Raw genomic sequence first — 25,100 nt, 5'->3', positions numbered from 1 at the left:
AGAAGAAATCCTTGTCTAAAATGAGATGTAAAACAACAACAATTGAAATAAATATTCTAACTGAATTGTCCCAAGCACTGTCAAAAAGAAGAAAGAACAGTGTAATCTATCTCCACAATAATAGGCGTATTATAGTAGGATCGTTTTCAGCCCATTCCCCCATCCTGCTGGGCAAAAATTGGCTCAGATAAGGAAGATGAGCCAACCAAACTGGAAAAAAAAAAAAGCGAAAACAAAAACGCAAAACCCAACAGAAAAGAACCTACCAATTATTTTTGATTCCTGGTAAACAGTCTGCACCAGAGGATAAGGTTTTTCTGGCTCACAAATATGCTTTTTTCCCTTTTCATGTGTCTGTCCTCCTCCCTTGAAACTGTGGGGTGGGGAGGTCTAAAAATAGTCAATGAATCATGGCAGATAATAATGTGCAGTAGTTACATAAACAGCCGGCCCGGCGCCGGGGCCGTGGGTCGGAACGGAAAATATCTGGGTCAGGGTTGTCACACTGAATAGGGTCCCCCGGAGCCGGCCTTCGGGAAGTGCGACCGGGGAGGAGGCCTGGGCCCGCGGGTCTGCAGCAGCGGGGGAGCCGCGGGCGGCCCGCGGGAGGGAGCAGAAGTCCCGGGACGGGCGCGGGCGGCGGCGCGAGCAGGGCGGGCGAGCTCCAAGCTCCCTCCCCATGGCCGGGAGCGGGCCGCGGCGACGGCGGAGGCGCTGACAGGCCCCGGGCAGGGCGGGGCAGGCAGGCCCGGGCGGGGGCCTGGGGCCGAGGGGAAGATGAGCGCCCTCCTAGAGCAAAAGGAGCAGCAGGAGAGGCTGCGGGAGGCCGCGGCCTTGGGGGACATTCGGGAGGTGCAGAAACTGGTGGAGAGCGGGGTGGATGTGAACTCCCAAAATGAGGTCAACGGCTGGTAAGTGGGGAGCGGGGGAGGCCTAGGGCCAGGGCAGCCGGCCCGAGGCGTGGGGCAGTCGGCTGCGACCTGGGCCCTGCCCTGCCCCTGGACGCAGGGCTAAGGCGAGGCCTGCCGCCTCGCGCCTCTGAGGTTGTGCCCTCTTGAGGCCAGCCCAGGCTCCCCTGCCTCCTGCAGTCAGGAGCGCTTCCTGCCCAAATTTCGGCCCACGTGGTCCACCCGGGCTGCGCCCACTGGGACCCTGGCGCCCCCGCGGTCCCCCGCGTTCCCTGGCTAACTTGGCCAGAACGGTGCCATGCCGGAGGCTGCGATTCTCAGCGACTATGCGCTGGAGCACACGACCCCGTTCAAGTGTTGAATTATTTTGTCTTAGGTTCTTCGGAAGGAACACATCGTGCAGACCTAAAAGCATAAGCAACTGAGCAAATAGGAATCTTATTAACTGGCACGATTTCTTTAGCCAACACCAAGAAAAAAACCAAAACAAACCCAAACATTTACATTGCTATTCTGCTGCTTTGTTGTCTTGCTGCTGCTGCCTACAGTTGCCTGTTGAAGGGAGACTCATTTGTTCATCCTATAGAGTATTTTGCTTTGTTTTCATACAACAATTTCAGATACCGAATTTCTTCCAAGGCTTTAGATGTCTGCCTGCAGACTAAATCCTTCTCAGTGAAATGAGCAGTCTCATTTTAAGATGTTGCTAGTGGTCAAATCTTTAAGGTTATTGAATGTGCTATTATTCTACCCTCTTTGCATTTAAAATTTAAAATTTTATTTGATCGCCAGCCTATTTTGCTAGTTTAAAGTGAGTTTGCAAATGTTTTATTTTTTTTTAAGGTGGAATCCTACCTTTTGGAACTGAAAGTGACAGTGGAGATAAATTCAACCCCAGAGAATGACTTGCCCTAGGCCACACAATTATTAATTTGATAGGACCAGAACTAGGATTTCCTGACTGCCTCAAAAATCTGTCTACCTCCTTTCCCTAAAGAAAACAGCCTGGATAGCTGTCCAGAAAGCCAAGAATCAATAGATACTACCTTTTTGTTTTGTTTTGTTTAAAAGTTTGCAAACTTGCTGTTGTGTATGTACCTTTCCTGAGCATTGCTCTGTGGTTCAAAGTTGTGAATTACCGTTTTGGCACTGGGAGGCAGTGTTGTGTAGAAAAATCAGCCTGGTCTTGCCTGCAGGTTCTTCTCTGTTCCTGCCTAGCTATGCAACCTCACCCTAGTTGCTTCATTTTCTACTTATTCCAGAAGAGTGTTGTGAGCATTTAATGAGATGAGGCATAATATAAATAGCTAATATTCATTCAACTTGCTCTGTGGCACAGATGCGATGCTAAGCACTTTACATGTGTTATTAATAGCTCATTGACAACTTCTTGGGGACATAGCTATTGTTATTCTCTCCATTTACATATGAAGAAACTGAGGCCCAGAAAGACTAAATAATTTCCCTGATTTGCATAGCAGTCCTTCCCTAGGTCATAGAATTTACAGTAACTAGTAGGGCTAGAAGGCGAACTTGGGTATGGTGGCACTCGCCTGTAGTCCCAGCTACTCAGGAGCCTGAGACAGGAAGATCACTTAAGCCCAGGTTCGACGTTGCTGTGAACTAGGCTGACACCATTGCACTCTAGCCAGGGTGACAGGGCGAGACTTTGTCTCAAAAAAAAAAGAAAGCGAACCTGGCATCTGACTCCAGACCCTACTGTCCTAAAGGCAATGCCTTCCACGTAGTAGGTGTTTAGTAAATCTAAAGTGAGTCTGAAGTAACCTGAAGAGCCTTCTCACAGACTTAATTGGGGAAGATTTCTAATAGGCACCTCAAACTCTACATGTCCAAGATTGAATTCCTAGCATTCCCTTATGCCCATATCGCCCCAAGCCTGCTTCTCATCTCAGCCTCCAGGGGCTCAGGCCAGAATCCTTGGTGCCCTCCGTGCCTCCTGTGTTCCCCTCACACCCCATTCTGCCAGGTGCACCTTCAGACATAGTCAGAATCTAAAGACTTCTCACTAGCCTGCCCACTGCACCTCTGGCTCGAAGCCACCATTGGTTCTCTCACCTGGATTATTGCAGTAGCCTCCTAATTAGTGTGCTTGCATAAGCATGGAATATACTTATACCCTATAGTCTTTTCTCAACCCAGTGGCCAGAGGGATCCTGACTTAAAACATAAGTCAATCAGTCACCATTCTGCTTGTCTATGCTAGAGAGGAAGTTTCTTGAGGGTAACTTTATATTCACTCTGTTCTAAACCCTCTAATAGCTCCCATCTCACTGGGTAAAAGCCTGCAGGGTCCTCCCATTTCTATTCCCTGTCCTCCGTTGCCCCCCCCCAACCTCTGTGCCTTATGTCTTGGGATTTGCCCCTTTGCTCCCTTCTTTCCCGCTGGCCTCCTTGCTTTTCCTGGAGTACCAGGCACAGTCCGGATTCAAGACCCTTGTGTTTTGTGTTCCATCTATCCCACATGCTTTCCCCCAGAAACCACATGGTTTGCTCCCTCACCTCCTTCAGATGTTAGTTTAGATGTCTCCTTGGTGAGGCCTTTCCTTGGCCCTCAATTTAAAATTGCACAGTGCCCTCCTCAACTGCTGGTATCCCTTAATCCCTTCCCCTGCTCTATCTTCCCTGTAACACTTACTTATTACCTAGCATACTACATGCTTTGCTTATTTATTTGCTTCATTTCCACTTCAGAAGAGTGATGTGAGCATATAATGAGATGAAAGCATCATGTAAATAGCTTGTTTAAAACTTGCTCTGTAGAACAGAGGCACAGTGCCTCTGTTTCCTCTTCTGTAAGATAGGGGGAATCTTGGCGGTAGAATTTACCGTCATGGGTTTTCTTTTAATGTAGAGATGGGGTCTTGCTATGTTGCCCAGGCTGGTCTTGTTGCCCAGGCTGGTCTTGTTGCCCAGGCTGGTCTCAAACTCCTAGCCTCCCATAGTGCTGAAATTATAGGTGTGAACCACGATGCCTGGCCCTCATGGGTTTGTTTTGAGGATTAAATAAAGATAATATATGTAAAGCCTTTAGAACAATGTCCAACATGTAAAGCATTATATCTATGTTAACTATTGTTGTTATTTTCTTATTGTGAAGCAATGTGCTGGGTAATGGAATATAACGTTACCCTAAAAAAACTTACTCTCTAGCAGAGGAAAGCAGCATGGTGACTGCTTTCAATTCTTGGTTGCTCAGTAACCACAATTTCAGCACTGATGAATGATGCCCAGTTGATGAATGATGTCCAGTGCGTCTGGTCTGAAATAGTTCCTAGCACTAATAGGATATTCTGACTGCAAATGTAAAGCTTAGAGTTGAAGTTCAAAGATAGAGTTCCCACATCAATTGTAATTCAAGTGACATGCATATCCCTTGGTTTTAAGGAACAAGTATAAATGGCTCATGAAGAAGTTGAAAATACTGCCTGGCTGCAATGGCTCTGAGTTACAGCTGCCCAGAGCCACACAGCTCTGGGCTGTAAACGATGATCACTAAGGGCACAGGGCTTTTGGGGGCATGCTGTGTTGACTTAACCCCACTTTACATGGTGATGTTTTAGCTAGTTGATTTGTCTCAGAGTCTCTCAGACCCACTGGCAGTAAATTACCTCCTTCTCTCTCAAGCTTTCCATGAAAAAGTGATTTACTACTAGCAAGTGAGCATTTTATTTCCAAAAGGGAGCATATTTTTCTCATCATGCTCCATTCATTTTTGAGGACTCACTTATCATTATAATTGTTCATGTTTCAAGCCTACGCCACAGACAATCACACACAAACGCACTGGAGCTGCAGTTTGCCCAGAATCAACAATATATTCGATCCTACTACGCTAAGCAATGTGTACCTTATCCTTGGTTCACTTGTTCAGCAAATATTAATTAAGCACCTATATGTGCCAAGCAGACATTTCCTTATTTATTTATTTTTTTTGAGACAGAATCTTGCTCTGTCTTCCAGGCCGGAGTGCAGTAGTATCATCATAGCTCACCGTAACCTCAAACTCCTGGGCTCAGATGATCCTCCTACCTCAGCCTCCTGAGCAGCTGGGAGTACAGGCATGGTCCACCACGCCTGGCTAATTTTTAAATTTTTTGTAGAGATGGGGTTTCAGTCTCGCTCAGGTTGATCTCGAACTCCTGACCTCAAGTGATCCTCCTGCCTTGGCATCCCAGAGTTACAGGCATTACAGGTGTGAGCCACTGCACCAGCCCCATTTCCTTATCTCCACAGAGCTAATGATTTAGAAGTCTATATCAAGACTCTTCCCTTATTTTTCCCAAATTGGCAGTCATTTTGTCAGAGAGTATACTTTAAAGGCACCTGGATAATCTAATTCTAATGAATAATAATGTAGAATGTCGCTGTGAAATATTGATGGTATTGCCCCCAGACAGACAGATAAGCCAACTTCCTGTAAGTTACTAATGTTAAGGTGCTCAAGACAAATCAGCTTTTTCCTGAAACCAAATGAACTGTCCAGATAATTACACTTCCTAGGTTAGTGACCTAACCCTCACTATTGAACATGTGTTCTATTCTTCATATCTGTATTTGGCTATAAGCTCTGAAGGTATTTATTTCAGTTCAATTAAAAAGTTGGTGAAGGGAGACATTTCAAAACAGAGGGGAAAAAAAGTATTTTCCTTCCATGATATGCATTCAGCTTTGGCACCTGGGGATGGATTTAGCAGCTCTGAATCCTTTAATTTCTGTTAAGATAGAGTTTTTGCTGGCGTGCTAATTACATTTCTATGCAGTATTAAAATAACGGCCCTTCAGAGTGTACCGAATTGCTTCCTGTGTGTACAATATTAAATGATTAGTTTTCCTAAATGAGTCTGATATGTTAGAAGAGTCTGTTCTCGAAAAATTTTGGTTGTCGATATGTGATTTTTAAGTACCTTAAGAATTAAAGTATGTGTGCAATGCCTTACATTTATGCAGATGAGATGTTTGTAGCCTTCTGGAGAGAACTAGAAAAAGCCAACTTTTTTAAAAATGGAAATTTGGAAATCCATTGTATATATGTGAAGGAAAGAAAAGAGGAAAAGAGAATGATCAACTGAGATTCAGACAGCAGTAACTGCTATAGTAATAATAATTTAAGTGGCAAAGCAAGCTGCAGATAGATGGTTATTGGCCTGATAATATTTGATCTTCAAGTGGCATTTGATGCATATGAAGCGAGTTTCTATAGTCCCCGAAAAGGAATGTGGCAATATAAAAATATATTGTAAAGAGACTGATGTATCTGATGAGTGACACTGATAGAGTAACACTCTCCTCTTTTTAAATAATTCTTATTTTCTTTTCTTTGGCACAGGACTTGTTTACACTGGGCATGTAAACGCAACCATGGTCAGGTGGTCTCTTACCTGTTAAAATCAGGAGCTGACAAAGAGATTCTTACCACAAAAGGAGAAATGCCAGTCCAATTAACATCAAGGAGAGAAATCAGGAAAATTATGGGAGGTAAGTCTTTGTTTTGGGCAAACTTTTGATTTGGCCAAACTAATTTAAGACTCGTATTATTGGCTGCATTCTTGATGCTGGTCAAACAACTGGTCTATTTCTAAAAGCTAATTCCCGTGCCAAGATAGTAATTGCATGTTGTTTCTGGGAAGATCAGCATTGTAAGGTTTTATTTTTTTTATTTGTAAAATTTAAGACAGTGATTAAAAATGGTAATTATAAACCTAATGAAATATTTTTTTTCTGACCTGAAGAGGCAGTAAACACTGACCAAAATATTTGTCACTATCACTAGCTTCCAAAAGACACTTTTTTCTTTGGTATTTTTTTTTTTAAACCTCAGTGTATACACCAGAGGATTTCTTGGTAATTTTTAAAGGGCTGTGTAAATGTTCTGTTTTCTTCTTTTTAAGTGGAAGATGATGATGATGACGATGACACCCTCCCCCAGCTGAAGAAGGAGTCAGAACTGCCCTTTGTTCCCAACTATTTGGCCAACCCAGCCTTCCCTTTTATCTACACCCCCACAGCAGAGGATTCAGCCCAGCTGCAGAATGGGGGCCCCTCCACACCTCCTGCATCACCCCCTGCAGATGGCTCGCCTTCATTGCTTCCCCCTGGGGAACCTCCCCTGCTGGGGGCCTTTCCCCGGGACCACACCTCTTTGGCACTGGTTCAGAATGGTGATGTGTCTGCCCCCTCTGCCATGCTCCGAACACCAGAAAGCACAAAACCGGGCCCTGTTTGTCAGCCACCAGTGAGTCAGAGCCGCTCCCTGTTCTCTTCTGTCCCGTCCAAGCCACCAGTGTCTCTGGAGCCTCAAAATGGGACATATACAGGACCGGCGCCAGCGTTCCAGCCATTTTTCTTCACAGGAGCATTTCCGTTTAATATGCAAGGTAACCTCTCATCAGCAAACAGCCTCTGCAACAGGGGAGTCAGCGTCCAGAGGAGTGGGATTCCTGTATGTATTTTGGGTGTAATTACAAACTTACAGAGTTGTAAGGCTCATATAAGGAACTCCCTTTACTCAGATTCACAGATTATTTACCTTTTGCTCTTTTACCCTGATACGCTTAAGTATTATTCCTATTATATCTTTCTTAAGAACAAGGATATTCTCTTATATAACTAAAGCACAATGATCAAATTTAAGAAACGTAACCTTGGCCAGGCATGGTGGCTTATGCCTGTAATCCTAGCACTTTGGGAGGCCAAGGTGGGAGGATCTCTTGAGACCAGGAGTTTGAAAACATCCTGAGCCACACAGTAAGACCCCATTTATACAAAAAATAGAAAAATTAGCTGGATGGTGGCTTGTGCCACGCTGGTAGTCTTAGCTACTTGGGAAGCTGAGGTGGGAGGATTGCTTGAGCCCAGGAATCTGAGGTTGCAATGAGCTATGATGATGCCACTGCACTCCAGCCCTGGCAACAGAGTGAGACTCTTTCTCACACACACAAAGAAAGGCAGTGTAACCTTGATGTAATACTGTTCTGTAATCCATGGTCCATACTTAAATTTTTTTTTTTTTTTTGAGACAGAGTCTCACTCTGTTGCCCAGGCTAGAGTGCCGTGGCATCAGCCTAGCTCACAGCAACCTCCAACTCCTGGGCTCAAGCAATCCTTCTGCCTCAGCCTCCCAGGTAGCTGGGACTACAGGCATGCGCCACCATGCCCAGCTAATTTTTTCTATATATTTTTAGCTGTCCAATTAATTTCTTTCTATTTTTTGGTAGAGACGGGATCTTGCTCTTGCTCAGGCTGGTCTCAGACTCCTGAGCTCAAACAATCCGCCCGCCTCTGCCTCCCAGAGTGCTAGGATTACAGGCGTGAGCCACCGCGCCCGGCCCACAATGCTTTTTGTAGCTGTCTTTACTCTGCCCACCCCTGCCCCTGCCTATGATCACATACGGCGTTTAGTTATCATGTTGTTTTAGTCTCCTTTAATCTGGAACATTTCTTAACTCTATCTTTTTTTTTCCCCCTGCCCCACCTTAACTCTTTATCATTGTTGATCTTGATATTTTTGAAGAGTCCAGCCCAGTTATTTTTGTAGCATAGGATTTTCTTTCATTCTTTCTCCGTTTATTAGTTGGTACTTCACTGTAAAGAAGGGCTTCCCCTTCTCCCTCATTTCTCCCAGTATGAACTCATGGATTCTTATTTTATTCAATAGGTTATAATCTATTACTATCGTTTTTTAAAATATTCAAATTATTCCAGATTTGGCCAGTGGGAGCCCCTTCAAACTAGTTTTTGTGTGCCTTGGACATGTCCCCATCATTCTCAGAGTACTTCCTTACTTTCTGGTGCAGCAAGATGTCCCAGGTTCAAAGTGTAACTTTCTCTGCCCTAACCCTGGAATCAGCTATTTCTCTGAGGATTCCTGGTTCTTTTTGCTGGAAGATGGTACTTAGGAACCAGGATGTGGGCACTAGATGTCCTCGTTGCTATAGGTGTGTCATTTCTTTTAGGCCTATTCAGAGATCAGAGCCAAGAAAGAAAGAAAGAAAGAAAAAAGCAAGTAAACAGACAAACACATATACATTCATATATTCACATATACACATGTGTGTATGTATGTGTATATATAAACACACACATATCTTTTAAGAATATTAAAAACCACAAATTCACCCCAATACTTCCAATTCAACACCGCAGGGTACAGTCTAGTCCAACCTTTCTTTTTCCCTATAAGTAACTCCCTCACTTCCCCTTTTTGAGGACCGATTACTACAGGTGCTGATAACAGTGCCCCCTGGGTGCTATGAGGGATTCATACATAAGGAGCAAAGCAGAACTGCCAAATGTACATGGGTGCTTGGCTTGGGCCATCTGGCAGCCGGGCTCGGAATATGGGGGCAGATTGATAAGATCCCAGACACACAAATAATAAGCCAAGACCCTTCCTTATTAAGGTGTACTTTATTCAAATCATAGCTATACTTTAGATTTTTTTACTAGCTTGTCTTTTGGCTCTTTTACTGTCTTTATTATAAGGAGTTTCATATTTCATAAATACTTTTAGGTCCATAATTGTTAAACCTCTTCAGAGTAACTCATGTACTATATCTTGGCCATGCCTTCTTTCCAACCCTCTTTCCCTTCCCCTGCTCATGTGTCGTTTGATACCCGACCTCATTCTTAAGTCTTTGCCTCCTTAGCTACCATGACAGAAGTAGATTATCCTTCTACACAACTGGGATGGTTGCTTCTGCCCGCCTTTTACTCTGTGAACCACAGTCTTGCATGTAGGGAAGACAATACAGGCAACTGCCTCAGCGGAGCCACAATTGGGCCCAAGCAAACCTCGGTGACTATGCTTGGTTTTCTCATTAGGTGGTACAAACCTTTGGCACGAGGCATGATTAAGTGTAATCATCTTATGGAAAAAATCTTAAATTATATGGGCTATACTATGCTAGAACCATTCATTAACATTCCTCCTTCTTTTTTTCTAGAGCTGGTACTCAAGGTGAGAATTCAGAACCCATCTCTTCGAGAAAATGATTTCATTGAAATTGAATTGGACCGACAGGAGCTCACCTACCAAGAATTGCTCAGGGTGAGTTGCTGTGAGCTGGGTGTTAATCCAGATCAAGTGGAGAAGATCAGAAAGTTACCCAATACTCTGCTAAGAAAGGTAAGAAAAGTCCGTTAAGCATGAATGGTTGCTTTTTGCATTTGGAAAATACCTAGCTTCCTCCTTGGTTATATGAGTCATAGTTGAAGAAATGAACAGAGGATAGAAAGGGGGCAGAGTAGTTTTCCAAATGTAATCATTAAGCTTTACTGAGTCTGTAGAGACACTGGCAGTTTTGAAAGTTGTAAGATACCAGAGAGCATTTTCTGAATTACCATTCATATATTCCTATTTTTGGTTGTTTCTATAGTGATCTGTAAGGATGAACTTAGTGCAGGATTAGATGTGCCTTGTGTTTTACAAGTTAAGAACCAAGTTAAAATACAGGGCAAACCCACACAGATACATACATGTGTGGTCCTTCCAGCATCTCTGGGTTCTTGAACATCAGGCTTTTGGCATCTCAAGGCAACCAGGAAAAGTGATCCATACATGGCCTCTGCCTTCAAGGTGTGTGCTCATCCTGTAGCAGCTGCTGAACTGCTTTTAAGGGTTTCCACCATTCCAACCCAACTCGTGCCCCTGGGGATTTAATTGCACTTTCACTGACTCAGCCTGTCATAGGACTTTTTTTTTCTTCTTCTAGGTTTTGAAATAAGCCAAGATACTGGTATCAATATAGCATACCAAACATGTGGAGACAAGTGGCTCCTCTTAATCTGTTTAACCTATTTTTGTTTTAGGACAAAGATGTTGCTCGACTCCAAGATTTCCAAGAGCTGGAACTGGTTCTAATGATAAGTGAAAATAATTTTCTGTTCAGAAATGCTGCATCCACATTGACTGAAAGGCCTTGCTATAACAGGAGAGCTTCAAAACTGACTTACTAATGCAGCAGGGACTTTTGTGACGGTTTGTGTCACCTCTGGGCCAAGGACAAGCCATTGATTTAAATTCCTTGGATGCCCGGGAGGGCCCCTGGTGCCACTGCGCACTATACACTAACATTGTTCTGCCAAGGTAGGAAGCCCCTGACCCCCAAGCAGCGGTGCCACTCTTCCAAGCCTCTTGGTGCACAATAAACCTATTGCTTGAAGCTTTGAACAGCTGAGAAGTGGTCTGGAGAGGCAGAAGCCGAAGGTTCTATATCCAGTGTGTTTTACGTGCAGAATGTAAGAGAGTTGTCTAGGCAGAATCTGAGAGAGAGCGGAGCCTATTTCTAGCCACTCCTGTTGACAGTGCACCTGAAGGGCCGGGATGCGCTTTTCTTGGTGTTGCATGCTCACAACTCTCCTGAAGTCCTGAACTGACTAGAGAGGAAGACTGGGGAAAGCACAGGTACTGAACAAATGAATTTTAGTGTGATTTGTGACTGTGAGGTTTCATATAACATATTTATAAATGTTTCTCAGGTTAAAAGTATTTAAGAATACAGTTACCTAATTGTAAATACGCTGTTAACCAAAAGAGCTTCCCCTCCCCCACGTTTTCCTTTGTAGGCACTCAACTGCTTCTCTGTCTCTAGACAGTCATCTCTGCATTAACTCCCCTCATGGTCACTAGAGGGCTCTCTGATGCCTTCTAAAAGCGCAACTGCTTTTTTTTTTTTTTTTTTACTCTGAAGCGATTCCTGTCATCTGTGTTTTATTGCATTGTATGAGAAGAGCACAAACATTGCTGTTCCATGTTCTCCACTTTCATTTCCCACTAGAAATGAAAAGCAATTTTTAAGACTGAAACTGCTTTTTTTTTTTTTTTTTACTCTGAAGCGATTCCTGTCATCTGTGTTTTATTGCATTGTATGAGAAGAGCACAAACATTGCTGTTCCATGTTCTCCACTTTCATTTCCCACTAGAAATGAAAAGCAATTTTTAAGACTGAATCTGTTGCTATTTTAAAGGTTATCATGGGAATCTGAGCTAAAGGAGTTAGCATCTTTATTTTTGTATCAAAGATAAAGGTTATTTTGAAATTCTTAGGATTTTTACACAACTCTGAAATCTGTTGCTTTTGTAAACAAATTGTTTGATCTTAAGGGATCCCCCCCACCACCAATTCACTTAACAAAGTCAGTTGTGAGTCTACCAGACTTTGTTCTGAAAAACAAAAACAAAACACCTGATTAAACTCTTGAGCATGGCATAAGAATTTTTTTAAAGGATGCATTCAAAGATTCTTTTCCTTTCTTTCATTGTCATAATGTTACAAGAAAAGCCACCATCTTCTTGGAACAAACACCTTAACTTTAGAAATAAGAACTAGCACACTTAGACAAACAGGAGAGCAGGGGTTTGAAGCCAGCTGTTGAAGAGCATCCCTGCTGTCTTAAGAAGCTTTTTCCCCATAGTGCCTATAGTTTCCAAAGAAACTTAACTTCCTAACTGTGTTAACTTAATTTTATTAGAACACTACAATTGAGTGAGAACGTGCAGATGTCAATGGAAGAGAATGTTGTGATAATGGCCTCCTGCAGCTGCCTAAATGCTGAAATGAGGTTGAGATGATTTCCAAGGCCAACTTCATGGAGTCACTGTTTAGTGACTTGCTTGTATTTCACCAATTACTGCTGGTGACTTACTCACCCTTGTACAGTGTTCGCATAGCAGAGTGAAGGTTACTTATTACCCTCTTTCTCTCAAGTGCTTTAAAGAAGAAACCTCCCTCGTGTTTCAGCCAATCAGAAGTTAGTTTAACTAGATGCAGTAACCTTTTTTTTCCCTTTTGCTTTGAAAAAAGTTACAATTTACTGATACAATTAAGTCTGATTCTATCCTGGAGGAAATAAACTCAGTATTAATTCATGTCCAAATTACTGGGGTCAACTCTTTCAGCCACCCAGATTAGAGACTCAGGCCCCTGGCTGGGAGGCGGCCTACAGAGGAATAGCTCCAGGGCTTCCCGGGCTTAGAAACAGAGGTGAGCAAGGGTCTTGGTGTCGCCGTGAGAGACGTGTCAGATGAGGCTCTGCCCTTCGCTGGTCTCTCTTCTCCTCTGTAAAATCCTCTGTGGTCAACTGACTCCTGGGTGTGGCGGTGGGGTAAGACTGCACAGTTGCTGGTAGGTGAGTTTAAAGTCTTAATCTATGCATTCAGAGAAATATTTTTATATGCTTTGTGTAATTTATAACAAGGATTTTTTTTTAGCTGTGTTAACTGTGAATTCACCCCTCCTCCTCCACTGCATATTTAAAGCATGTGCTCATACTGTGTGTAAACATTCACTAAAGAATTTTTTCTTTGTGCATTGCTGACTGTTCAAACATAACAAGTATTATTAATATTAAATATTAACTGAACAAGCCAACACTCCTTAATTTTGGCCTCATAAACAGCACTATACTTATAATCACAGGGTGTTCAAATTGTTGGACAGTCCCGGGGACCAGATGCTCTGGAGAAAGAACAGAAGGGCCCGCTTTCCACCTGCGCCTCCTCCAGCCCGCTGCTGCCGCAGTACTCATGCCCTGTCAGTGGCACAGGAGGCAGATATTTTGTGTGGCGTCTTTCCTCCCAGTTCACAGCAGTCGGCTTCATTTCCCTGGAGTAGTTGAGCCAGCTAGATGGAGGTCATCCCCTATTAACCACATTTTTTGATTATCCTGTTTATACAACTGAGCCTCCCCTTTGGGCTGTCAGCACCTGTCAGGGCCTCAATGAGCTCAGTAGCAAACTCCTAAGACAGGAGAGGAAATACAGCCTTACACCTTCAGATCTTTAGCTGAGAATAATGCTGAATGAATCTGCTTTTCTGTTGGTTCAGGCCAGCTAGCTCCTCACAAAGCAGACGTCATGCCAAATTGGCCTAATAAATCAGAGAGCATAGCAGAGACCTTTTCTTAGCACCACGGAGAGGCAGAATAATTTGGGCATTTGTGCTTTCATACTTGTTTTATCACAAAGATGGAAGTCATCTTCCATATACTCATAAACATCCTGGGCAGAAACAGCCTGCCAAAAAAAATGTGATTAACCTTTAACAAATGGTCCTGCAGCACAGGCTGACCCAGGGCTTATAGAAAAACCTGATCAAAGGAGCCGTCTCCGTATCTACTGCAAACTGTTTAGGGTGGGAAACAACAGTCACTCACAGCCACTCACATCATAGCAAGAGTAAAGGTACAGGGAATAGGAGTGAGACCAAGGAGACCAGAAAACTTAGTATAGCAGCATCCTCAACCTTTTTGGCACCAGGGACTGGTTTTATGGAGGACAATTTTTCCATGGACCTGGGGGTGGGGAGGATGGTTTTGGGATGATTCAAGCACATTATATTTATTGTGTACTTTATTTCTATTATTATTACATTGTCACTTGCCACTCACTGATAGGGTTTGATGTGAGTCTACAAGCAATCGATTTATTATGGTCTCTGTGCGGTCAAACCTCTCTGCTAATGATAATCTATACTTGTAGCCACTCCCCAGCACTAGCATCACTGCCTTAGCTCCACCTCAGATCATCGGGCATTAGATTCTCATAAGGAGCGTGCAACCTAGATCTCTCACATGTGCAGTTTACAGTAGGGCTCCTGCTCCTGTGAGAATCTAATGCCGCCGCTGGTCTGATAGCAGGCAGAGTTTGTGCGGTGATGCGAGTGATGGGGAGTGGCTGTAAATACAGATGAAGCTTCGATCACTCGTCCACCCACCACTCACTTCCTGCTGTGCGGCCTGGTTCCTAATAGGCCACAGACCAGTACCGGTCCATGGTCCAGGGGTTGGGGACCACAGTAATAAGGTAACAAAGAGAAGAGATCCATTCCAAATATAAGGCCTGTGCCAGGTGGGCCCTGACCCAAAGAAAATCAACTTTGTATTGGCTTGCTCAAGAAAGCAGACAATTCGCCCCTTCCTATCTTGTTTACCAGCCTGGGTCTGTCAAGGCAGGGCAGCTTCTGGGCTTCTCTGTGCTCATACATTCAGCTTCAGCTGGACTGAGGAAATTGAATGAGTCGGAGGCCTCACTGGCAATCGGGAACTGTCTGGGACAGACTTGTAAAGGACCTAGGAAATAATGCACCACACACTTCTCAGCCCCTAGAGAAACAGGCTTGGGGGGATGAGGGATGACATGAACATGGAGGTGTTCGCAGCAGCTTTCCCCAGAGGCTTCGGGTCAGATTTCAGGGCTTTTATTTCTCACCTTTTTACGGTATCTACATAGCAGAGCAGGAACTACTGGCAATTACCCAGTGAATTTTGGCTGTGAAGACGATATTTTCAGCCAAAAGCTCTTAGGCCTGAAGTTCGAATAACTGCAGCCTCTTCGCCCTTCCTCCCAGCCTCCTACAAAGGCCCTAATCCCCGGGCCTTGTGAACAGGCTGGAAAAGACTACATTGAGGTGTACATTTTGTTGACCGCACAGTTTTATTTCATCAGTACTCCATTTTTAATGGATTCAGGCAGCACCCCAGAGTCCAAGACTCAGTTCCTAGGGATGGCCTGACCCAGCAGACTTTTCCAGGAAGAAAAAGCTTTATATTAAAAAAAAAAATACTTTAGAAAATATGAAAAGTCAGAGGGAAGAGGGAGGTCATTTCATGACATGATTGTTTGAAAACAGTGCAATATGGAAATAACACTAGACTGGGAGTCAGTTGAGCAGGGACTAGTCTGGGCTCTGTCCCAAACTAGTTGTGACCTCAGGCATGTCATTCATCTCTGGGGTCTCACTTCCTTGTGTCAACCATTTGAGATGAGGTTATTCTGTGAGGCACTTTACAGTTGCAAAATCTAACCAATGCCCCCACTGTTTGCCATCGGTCCATTCTGTGGACACATTTGGTGTCATTTCCCTTCCTGATGAAACTAGGAAAGGCCAGGAGGAAATCCCAGGAATATATTTTAGGCAAGTCCAGCATCTTTGGCCATCCCGTAGAAGATGCCTCTAGCTGCAATAAGGTTGGTTGGAGAATCGAATTCAGCTACTGCCCCTTTGTCCAGGACCAGGACCCTAGCCAAAAAAATAAAAGAAGTGGTCAGCCCAGACCCAGCCACATAGTCCAGCCCTGCCCTTCTGGGTACTGCTCAGGCCCGTGGTGACATACCAACCCACCCACTTCAGGCAATCCACCCGCCACAGCCGCTGTACCGCATGCACATGCTTGCAAGCCTGGTTATTTTAGCCATTGTTCTCCTGGCAAGTGGAGCGGTTTCTAGGATCAAACGCAAGGTCCTATTCATCTGTGCTAGTCAGGGCTCCGAAAACCTTCCCTAATGAGCCTTTCCCCTGGCCGGGGTCACAGGATTTCAGAAGGCTGTGCACAAGGAGCCATGGGCCTGTGTGCTGGGCCCTGGGCATATCCATCTGCTTTGTGCCGGCTCACAAAGGCACACGGCAGGAAACTGGCCGCAGTAAGCCTGACACTGGAATCTGGGACTTGGGCTGCAAATCTGGCTGCTGCTGCTGCTGGGAGGATCTCCCCCGGGCCCGCCGCCCACAGTCAGGGCTGGGCCTGGGGTTAGACTCCCCCACCAACCACACACAGGGTGCACCTGGTGCTCCGCCAGGTGGAAGGAAAAGGGCTCTCCCAAGCTGGGAGAGGTGCTCCTCCATGGGAGGGGGCGCTCGGACTCCCCACCCACTGGGTTCCCAGAAACTTGTCCTGGAAAGGAGTGCTTCTGTGAATATCGCCGCCTGGCCACTGCCCAAATTGGGGCCCAGGAGCCTCCCCCTTCCCCCAAATCAAAGTCTTCAGTGGCTGCTCATTGCTCTTAGGGTAAGGTCTGAGGGGCTTTCCCCTGGTCCCCAAAGTGCAGCAGCATAGTGGAGCCTGTTCTCTTCCCTCATCTTGGTGCTACTGCCTCCCTCTGCACTCCAGCCTCATGCACCCTCCTGCCTCAGGGCACGTGTTGCATCCTTTGCCTGAAATTCTCAGCTCTCTCTACCTCATTTCCTCACCTCCACCCCACAACTCGTAGTCATGGGGCCTGGCTGGTGCTCCCCTTCCTTAGGAGAGCACGTGCCCTGGCTGCCCTGTGTGGAGAGGCTTCCCTGGCCTGCACACACACCCCTGCTTCCTTCCTGCAGGCTCTAATTACATGTTCTGGAGCCTGATTATTTGATTCATTTCTGCCTGCCCCATTAGAATGAATGAATTCCCAACACCCAAGGTCCATCCGAGCCTCCCGCCCTAGGGCTGCTGGTGAATGAAACATTTCCGGTTAGGCCTGGGGACAGATGCTCTCAGACCCTCCTCCTGACCCAGGGTCCATCCTCTCTTCCTCCTCCCAGGGGGGTCCTGAATGGCAGTGGGGGTTGGGGGTGGGGTAGGGATGGGACAGAGGGCAGCATCAGGCATTCTCAGTCTGGCCCCCAGGACGCTGCAGGCCACAGGGGGAGAGAGACAAGGTCTGACCCAATGTCCTGCCCATGGTGCCCTGCCCACCTCCCCTACCCTACCAGTGTGTGTTGAGTGAATGAAGGCCTCTTGATGTGTTCCCACCATACTCCTTCAGCAGAGGCCTGAGCCTCCTGCCTCCTCCCCTCTCAGCATTCCCAGCCCCTCAAGTCTCTAAAGAGCCCAGCCTGCCAGGACTCTGAGTCACTCGGCCCATGCCTTTGACCTCCAGCACCACACCTTGACAACTGACACAAAGAGGGAGTTGGTCCCAGTTTTTTCTTGGGCTGGGTGGCCTGCCTTTCCAAGGAAGTCACGAGATGCTGAGGGCAAGGACCCTCCCCTAATCCTTTGGGGGACTAGTGCTAGGGAGAATTACAGGAAGGGACTGCAGGGCCTGGGGAGGACGCTGAGGTTCCCCAGGATCACCTGCAGTTTAAGCACTTTTCACTGACTCCTCAGACAATCCTCAGAGACATCATCATTTCCCCGTGAAAGGCTTTGTGAATTGCCCAGGGTCACGCAGCTGCCTGGGACTCAGCCCTCTGACTCAGACACAGAGATCTCACCAGGAGGCATCGCCTCCTCACATGCCCTCAGGGTGCCAGGCATCGGGCGCCTTCTCACTCAGGTGAGCCGGTGTAATTACCCGATCTCCTAGGATGGTTTATACCGATCTCCTAGGATGGTAGCGAGGTGCAAACGCAGTGAGGGACACGCAAGCACTCTGTCCGCAGGTGCTCAGGAAGTGATGGGACCGGCATGAAGGATCTGGCTCCCCTCACCTCATGTCATCCACAGGAGTGGGATGGAAGTGAACTGTGCACAATTCACGATGCCTGGGGATCCCCACTGTGTCCCTTCCCCACGTGTCTTAGAAAATACTGTGCGCCCCACCCCTGCACCCAGGTAACCACGCTCTCGTCTGCCCCTTACCTGTATCTTGGGAAACTGTTCTGCTCCCCATGCCCCAGGAGCATTCGATGCCCAGATAACCCTAATCTGCCCAGCCCCTTCCTGATGCCCCAGGCCCCACCAGGTCCCCCCTTGCTTAGGTTTCCGTGTCCCACCTGGTGTAGTCCATGATAGTGTTGAGCCGGTGCGCGATGGTCAGGACCGTGCAGGTATCGAACTGGGTGCGGATGGTAGCCTGGATGAGGTCATCGGTCTCCAGGTCAATGGCAGCCGTGGCCTCATCTAAAACCAGGACGCGGCTCTTGCGGAGCAGGGCTCGGGCCAGGCACACGAGCTGCCTCTGGCCCACACTGCAATGGGGAAGGCAGGCATTACCAGGTGGGTGCCGCCAGCCTGCCTCCAGGCCTGGCTCCCAGACCTGTGTCTGTCTCTGCTTCTCAGCGGCCAGGACTGGCTTTCTGTCTAACCTCTCCCATTTCTGCCACAGCCCAGTCCTCCTGGAACAGAGCAGAGGTCTGGACATCACAGGATAGCGGGGGACCTTGGGGACAGAGCCAGGGCTAAAAAGCATTGTGAAATCCCCGGTCTGTTCTCAGCACCCCCAGCCTCCTCTTTCTATGCTTTCTTCCCTATCCTCGCTTCTCATCTAGTGCCGTGATGTTTCTCTGCTTTGCTCTATCAGCCATTTACACCTTAGTAAGAACATGCTTGCATTTCTTTTCCTGGATATTTGCACATAAGCCACACTATGCCATCTTGCTGAGCCTAATGTTACACAATTCAGGCCGTCATCTCTCACACCACGGGGAATATAGGCCAGGGCTCTGTTTGGGGACAAGGAACGGGCAAAGCAGGGGAGGACCTAGGGACTGCCTGTTTCTGGTCACCAGAGAGCTGAAGGAGGGGCCAGATGCATACCTTCAACCTCCTTTCTTGGAAGCCAGCACCAGTGGACAAAGCGAGGCTGTGTTCCCAACCACAGAGGCCACAGCACCCCCACATCCAAGGACAAATACCTCAGCCCTTCCCAAAGGGGTGAGTCACCACAGCCTGAGTGAAGGCCAGGCTCTCTCCCCGGCCCTTTCCTGCAACTAATGAAGGTTTTGGCAGCAGAATGAGCCGCCCGATAGAACTCAAGGCTGATTTATGGTGGGACTGGCATAGGACACAGGTTATACTTAAAGTGGCTGCAAGCTCAGTGAGGAAGAGAGCAGATTTCTGCCTCTGATCTCGTGTGTGTGTGTGTGTGTGTGTGTGTGTGTGTGTGTGTGTGTGTGTTGCGGGGAGGAGGAGTGGGGGGATCCTCTGGGGGAAGTGCTGACAGCAACCAGTACAGGAGAAAGGACCAAGACACAGCCATGGGGCACGGGGCCCAGAGAGCCCATGCTTGTCTGCCAGCCGCCCCCAAGGTGGTTCTGAAAGTGAGCTCAGCTAAGATGCTCAGTGAGTCCGAAGGGCTGTCTGCGTGGTAGGGGAGTCCCACCGGTCATCTGGGTGAGGAGGTGCAGCAAGGAAAGTTTCGGGACAAAACCGCCCCCTTCCCTGAATCCCTGCCCTGCCCCTCATTAGCTAAGCAGCTTTGAGCAAATAATTTCATAACCTGGAAGCTTCACTTCCGCCCACAGGACTGTGGTAAAGATTAAATGAGATAGTGGAGGCCAAAGTGCTTTGAACACTGACGTGACAGGCAAGCGTAAAGTTTTTTGGTTTTGTTTTCAAGGTCTGGGGAGGGGCCATGAGTATGCGCTGAATATAAAAATGAAAATAAGAAGGAGGAGGAAGAGGAAGGAGAGGGCGAGGAAGAGGAAAGGGGAGGGGAGGAGGAGGAGGGGAGGAGGAGGAAGGGACTAGCTCGTGTTTCACAGGAGTGTATCCAAGCTAAGAGCTTTCCATTTCCTCACGCTGGCCCTAAAACTGCTCCACTGGCCCCATGTGGCTATCAAGCCCTTGAAACGTGGCCAGTCCCAATCAAGATGTGCTGTAAATGGAAAATATACACTGTATTTCAAACTTGTATGAAAAATGCAAATAACGTATGAAATAAATTTTAATAGTATATTTTACTTAGCCCAGTATACCTAAAATTGTTTCTTTTTCCTTTTTTTTTTTGTTTTTTGAGACAGAGTCTTGCTGTGTTGCCCAGGCTACTGTACAGTGGCATCATCCTAGCTCACAGCAACCTCAAACTCCTGGGCTCAAGCGATCCTCCTGCCTCAGCCTCCCGAGTAGCTGACAGGCACACACCACGATGCCACCTCTTTTTCCTTTTTTAAAAAATGGTTAATTACATACATGTGGCTTGCATTATATTTTTCTTGGGCAGTGTGATGTGAAGAGGTACGGACTGTTACTATCTCCATTTTAAAGTGAAAGCAAACGAGGCACAGAGCTGTTAAGCAACTTGCCCCAAACCACACAGCTAACACAGGTATGGGTATGTTAAGCCTTTGGACTCTAAGAGATGACTCCTGGCCCTTCCTGATGCTCAGTGGCTGGGGATATAGAGTCTGGGGCTGTAAGAAAGCTCTGGAGGGGAGAAGGCTTCCTCCCACCTGCTCCACGGCTCCGTGCAGAGCCGCCCTCCCCAGCCGGCGCACAGCATTGACAACCTCACACAACATGCCTGAGGAGGGTTTTGGAATCTCTCAGAGTTGGTTCAAACCCCAGGCCTGCCTTCTCCTCACTGAGTAACTTCGGCCAAGCTGCTTACCTTCTCTGGGCCTCAGTTTCTCACCTGCCAAGTGGGATCACGGACCACCTCTGGTGCCGTGTGAGGGGTCAGTGAGGTGGCTCACCATGCCCGGCACACGGGATATGCTCGACACAAATTAACGCCCCTCTGTGCACCCTGGCTGGCCTCGACTCTGTGTCACATGGTGCCGCCACAGGGTCCCCCAGGGAGGACTGGTGCTCCCAACCTGTCCACACCCAGCTTTTTTACCTGAGGTTCTCCCCGCCCTCAGAGCACTGGAAGTCCAGGCCTGCCGGCTGGGAGCTCACGAACATGCGCAGGTGGGACAGCTCCAAGGCCTGCCAAATGTCCTCATCCGAGTAACGGCCAAAGGGGTCCAGGTTCATACGCAGGGTCCCCGAAAACAGGATGGGGTCCTGGGGGCACAACATGGCCTCATGGAGAGGTGGCTCGGGCCCAAAAGGAGCCATGGGCCCCAGGACGAGGGAAAAAGAGGGGATTAAGGTGCTGTCCCAGCCCTCCAGGAGGGAGGCAGCAGCCTGCGGGGGACGATAAAGCTCGGCTTTGCCAGTCACCAAGTGCTCTGCTAAAGCAGGAATCAGAGCCACTAAGCCGACTCCGAAGTGTCCGGTCGGCAGAAAAATACACTCTAGAGTCTAGAGGAGCCAGAAAAAGTGAAATGTATTTCAGAGCTGTACAACAGGAGACCAGGACAGAACGTCTCAGAAGATGGGGCACTTGGAGGGGTCCTGTGGTCCCTCCCCATTTGCTGGTCCAGGAGGGCAAAGGGCAGGGCCTAACTGGGCAGGGATGTCCCGACCCTTCCAGATCTGTGACTGGGTTGGTTCCTTGGTGGCTCTGCTCCCTGCCGTCCACGCACCCCCAACCCCCACCCCCAGTCTCAAGACTGAGGTCCCAGTCCCCATCCTCAGAACAGGAGTGGGGCCTGCCCCAGGGTTGTTGGTCAGTGTGGCCAGTCCTTGCCAGGCTCATACCTGGGGGATGATGGTCAGCTGAGAACGCAGGTCATGGAGGCCAATGTCTGCCACGTTGAGGCCATCGATGAGGATTTCGCCCTCTGCTGCCTCCAGGATGCGGAACAGGCTGAGGGTCATGGACGATTTGCCAGCCCCAGTGCGGCCCACGATCCCCACCTGGAGGGGTGGGGAAGGCTGTCAGGGGGAAGCTGAGAGGTCACTGGCACCTCCGGGACTCCTGTCTGGCCAAGCGGACGTCTGGCCAGAGCACCTGGCTCCCTCGAAGAACCACGCTCCCCACGAAGGCTGTGGCCACGTGCCCAGGCACCAACACACCCAGGTCCCACCCTCCGCACGGTACCTTCTCGCCTCCGCGCACGTGCAGGCTCAGGTTTCTCAGCACCAGGTCCAGGCCTGGCCGGTAGCGCACGGAGTAATTCCGGAACTCCACCTCCCCACGCTGGGGCCAGCCCTCGGGAGGGCGCCTGCCCTCCACCACCCAGGGGGCCTTGCGGGAAATGGGGTCTCATCAGGATGGCGCCTCCTCCCCAGCCTGGCCCTCCCTCGTTTTTCAGCTTCTCTCTCCCAAGGCCCCTCGATCCTCACCCACTATGGTCCTGAGAAGCGGGGAGTGAGGGGGAGTTCCTGGCACCCCTGTGGCTCAACTTTGTGGTTCAATGACTTCCGTGTCCCTCTCACTTTATTCTCCACTGAGCCACCCCAAAACTCCCCCTTCTACCTGCTCCCCATCTCTCCTCGTGCCCCATGTTCCTTGAGGTGCCATCCCTGCCTGCCCTATGTCCCCTCTCACTGCCTTTACCCATTCATGATTACTGAGTGGCTACCCTGTGCCGGGCAGTGGGGACACCACTGAGACACCACCATGAGACAAAGTCCTTGCCCTCCTGAGGCTTACATCCTAGTATAGGAAGGCATACGATCAACAAATAAGCAAATCTTAATGTAAGAAGTGATGAGTGCTAGAGGCCGAGAAATGCTCAGTGTTGCTGCTCCGTACAGGGTGGTCAGGGAAGGCTTCCTGGAGGAGGTGATAGTTAGTAAAGACCTGAGGGAGTTGAAGGAACAAGCCAACTGGATATCTGGGGGAAGGACATGTCAGGCAGAGGGAACAGCAAGTGCAAATGCCTCCAGGTATGTTCTGGAGCACAGTGACAAAGATGGGAGGTAGGAGCCTGAGGCAGTGGGTACCCCATCATGGAGGGCCTAGCCATTTTAAGGACTATGCTTTTTTACTCTGAGTAAGATGCAAAGCCATGAGAGGGCCATGCACAAAGGAATGACGTCATCTGATGTGTTTTTAAAGGATCTTTCTGGCTGCTATGAGGCGAATACGGAGACAGGATCATGTGTCTGAGTGGAGCAGGGGGAGACAGGATCATGAGAGAGGGCCTGGGGGGCTGAAGCCTGGAGAAGGCAGGGGTAGGAGAGGCCAGGCTGGGAGGAAGAGGGCCTGCTGGGGTGGGCGCTCAGCGGAGGCAGACTGATAGGGTGAGGGTCGCAGAATCCAAGAGAACCCCAAGAAGAAGGGAGGTGTCATTTCATCTGAACATCACTGAGAGGTTGAATTCGATGAGAACAGAAAAGTGTCCCTTAGATTTGAAATCAGGGAGGTCCCTGGTGAGCATCTCGGTGAAGTGACAGGGCCGGACAGCAGACTGCGGGGCAGACGAGATAAAGGGTGCCGGGGAAGTGGCGAGAGCACGTGTGGACCGTACTTTAAAACAAGTTTCACGCCAAAGGAGAGCAGAGAAATGGGGTCGGAGAATGCAGGGGAAAGGGAGGGTTCGTTTCTGTGTCTCCAGTGGAAGATGAACTGGAATGTTTTTGCATGTGGGTGGGAAACATCCGACAGAGGGAGCAAGACGGACAGCACAGGAGACGGAGGGACGAACTGAGGAAGTCAAGTCCTGGGCGCCATGACAAGGAGCGGAGGGGCTGGATTTTGAAATAAAAGGCATAATTTCTGCTAAAAGAGAAAGGAAGAAGATGAAGGAGACACAGGCAGGTTTAAAGGTCCGGAGGCGGGAAGGTAGAGGAGGTTCCTGTCTTATAACCTATTTTCTCATGGAAGTGTCAGGCAAGGTCCACGGTTGAGCACAAGGGAAGAGATGGGGGGTTTGTGGACGGAGAATGTTCGAAAGAAATCTTTCTGAAAGTGGGAACATGTGCTTCTTGGGGAAGCAAAGTAGGAAAACCCAGCAGTGGTGTGTGGTTTTAAACTTGAAGTAAAATCAGTGATTTTCTCCAGCAAGGTTTTAGGTGCTCAGTGCAGGCATAAAGGAGGTGGACAGGTGGGTTGACCTGGGGTGGGGTTTTGTAGGTGGGTACCACTCAGAGAGGGAGAAGGGCAAGGGAGTTGAGAGCGTTTGTGTTGGCGGAACAGACTCCAGCCTAGCTGGGTGAGGAAGTTGAAACCGCCCTTACAAATTAACAAAACGGGGTGCAAGGTGAGAACTGTGGTAAGGGCCTAGCTAAAAATAATGGTAATAATTAGTCACTGTCCCCCTGTTTGCTTCTCTATAATTGCCACTCCAGAGCCACACAACTGGTGGTCATAAAGCTTCTTAACTTCTCCCCATAGCTGGTGTCCGTAAAGATTCTTAACTTTCTCCGTAGATAACATCACCTTTTTGAAACCTAACGGGAGTTTTTAAGCTATCCCTGCATTCCAGTGGATTGGTTGACCCACCCAGTGGACTAGCGGCCCACACCAAGAAACCGACTCAACTGGAATTATGACCCCAGGGACTGGAGCAACACAAGAAGATGACTTCTGCACCCCTATAATTTTGCCCCAATGAACAAATCTAATTGCCTAATCCCTTGCCTGCCAAACTATCCTTAATAGCCCTGTCTTCCAAATTCTTGAGGAGGCAGATTTGAGAAATTGTCTCTCGTCTTCCCGCTTAGTGCTCTATGGAAAAAAACTCTTCCTCCATTGCAACCCTGACTGTCTCGGCACATTCTCTGTGCAGCAGGCAAATGGACCGGGTTGGGTGGCAACAAAGTGATGCCAGAGGAGCTGGTGGACAGAGACAAAGGCGGATCACGGGACTGGGGTCCCAATGAGGACAAAGTGCTATGACCGCAGAGGACTTGCAACAAGTGAGCTGGGAAGGACAGCAGGGTGGTCTAAAAGCGGGATGCTTGACACTGAGATCT

The 25,100-nt window shown here is 48.0% G+C and overlaps 2 protein-coding genes across 2 annotated transcripts in view; one reads left to right on the top strand and one right to left on the bottom strand.

The window, feature by feature from the left end:
• Positions 1–518: 518 nt before the first annotated feature.
• Positions 519–11,505, top strand: ANKRD40 (ankyrin repeat domain 40). Its single transcript, XM_012662958.1, has 5 exons — positions 519–911; positions 6,256–6,404; positions 6,818–7,303; positions 9,872–10,053; positions 10,737–11,505. The coding sequence occupies exons 1-5, from the start codon at positions 778–780 to the stop codon at positions 10,881–10,883; spliced, it is 1,098 nt and encodes a 365-aa protein (XP_012518412.1). The 5' UTR covers positions 519–777; the 3' UTR covers positions 10,884–11,505.
• Positions 11,506–15,344: 3,839 nt separating this feature from the next.
• The window catches only part of ABCC3 (ATP-binding cassette, sub-family C (CFTR/MRP), member 3), a 56,827-nt gene continuing 47,071 nt past the window's right edge, over positions 15,345–25,100 (bottom strand). Inside the window, exons 27-31 of the mRNA XM_012662693.1 lie at positions 22,279–22,425; positions 21,936–22,094; positions 21,190–21,356; positions 18,404–18,598; positions 15,345–15,946 (exon numbers count right to left, since the gene is read on the bottom strand). Of these exons, the coding sequence (XP_012518147.1) occupies positions 15,838–15,946; positions 18,404–18,598; positions 21,190–21,356; positions 21,936–22,094; positions 22,279–22,425 (777 nt within the window). The 3' untranslated portion in view covers positions 15,345–15,837. The remainder of the gene's footprint in view (positions 15,947–18,403; positions 18,599–21,189; positions 21,357–21,935; positions 22,095–22,278; positions 22,426–25,100) is intronic.

Source organism: Propithecus coquereli, unplaced genomic scaffold (genome assembly GCF_000956105.1).
Source record: "Propithecus coquereli isolate 6110/MARCELLA unplaced genomic scaffold, Pcoq_1.0 Scaffold119, whole genome shotgun sequence".
In the NCBI taxonomy this organism is placed as follows: Eukaryota; Metazoa; Chordata; class Mammalia; order Primates; family Indriidae; genus Propithecus; species Propithecus coquereli.
This window is presented reverse-complemented; position numbering and strand designations above follow the sequence as displayed.

Excerpts from the sequence above, each read along its gene's own strand:
- ANKRD40 (XM_012662958.1), top strand. The coding sequence starts at position 778 with ATGAGCGCCCTCCTAGAGCAAAAGGAGCAGCAGGAGAGGCTGCGGGAG. Across the intron at positions 912-6,255 it reads CAAAATGAGGTCAACGGCTG|GACTTGTTTACACTGGGCAT; the intron begins GTAAGTGGGGAG and ends TCTTTGGCACAG. Across the intron at positions 6,405-6,817 it reads AATCAGGAAAATTATGGGAG|TGGAAGATGATGATGATGAC; the intron begins GTAAGTCTTTGT and ends CTTCTTTTTAAG.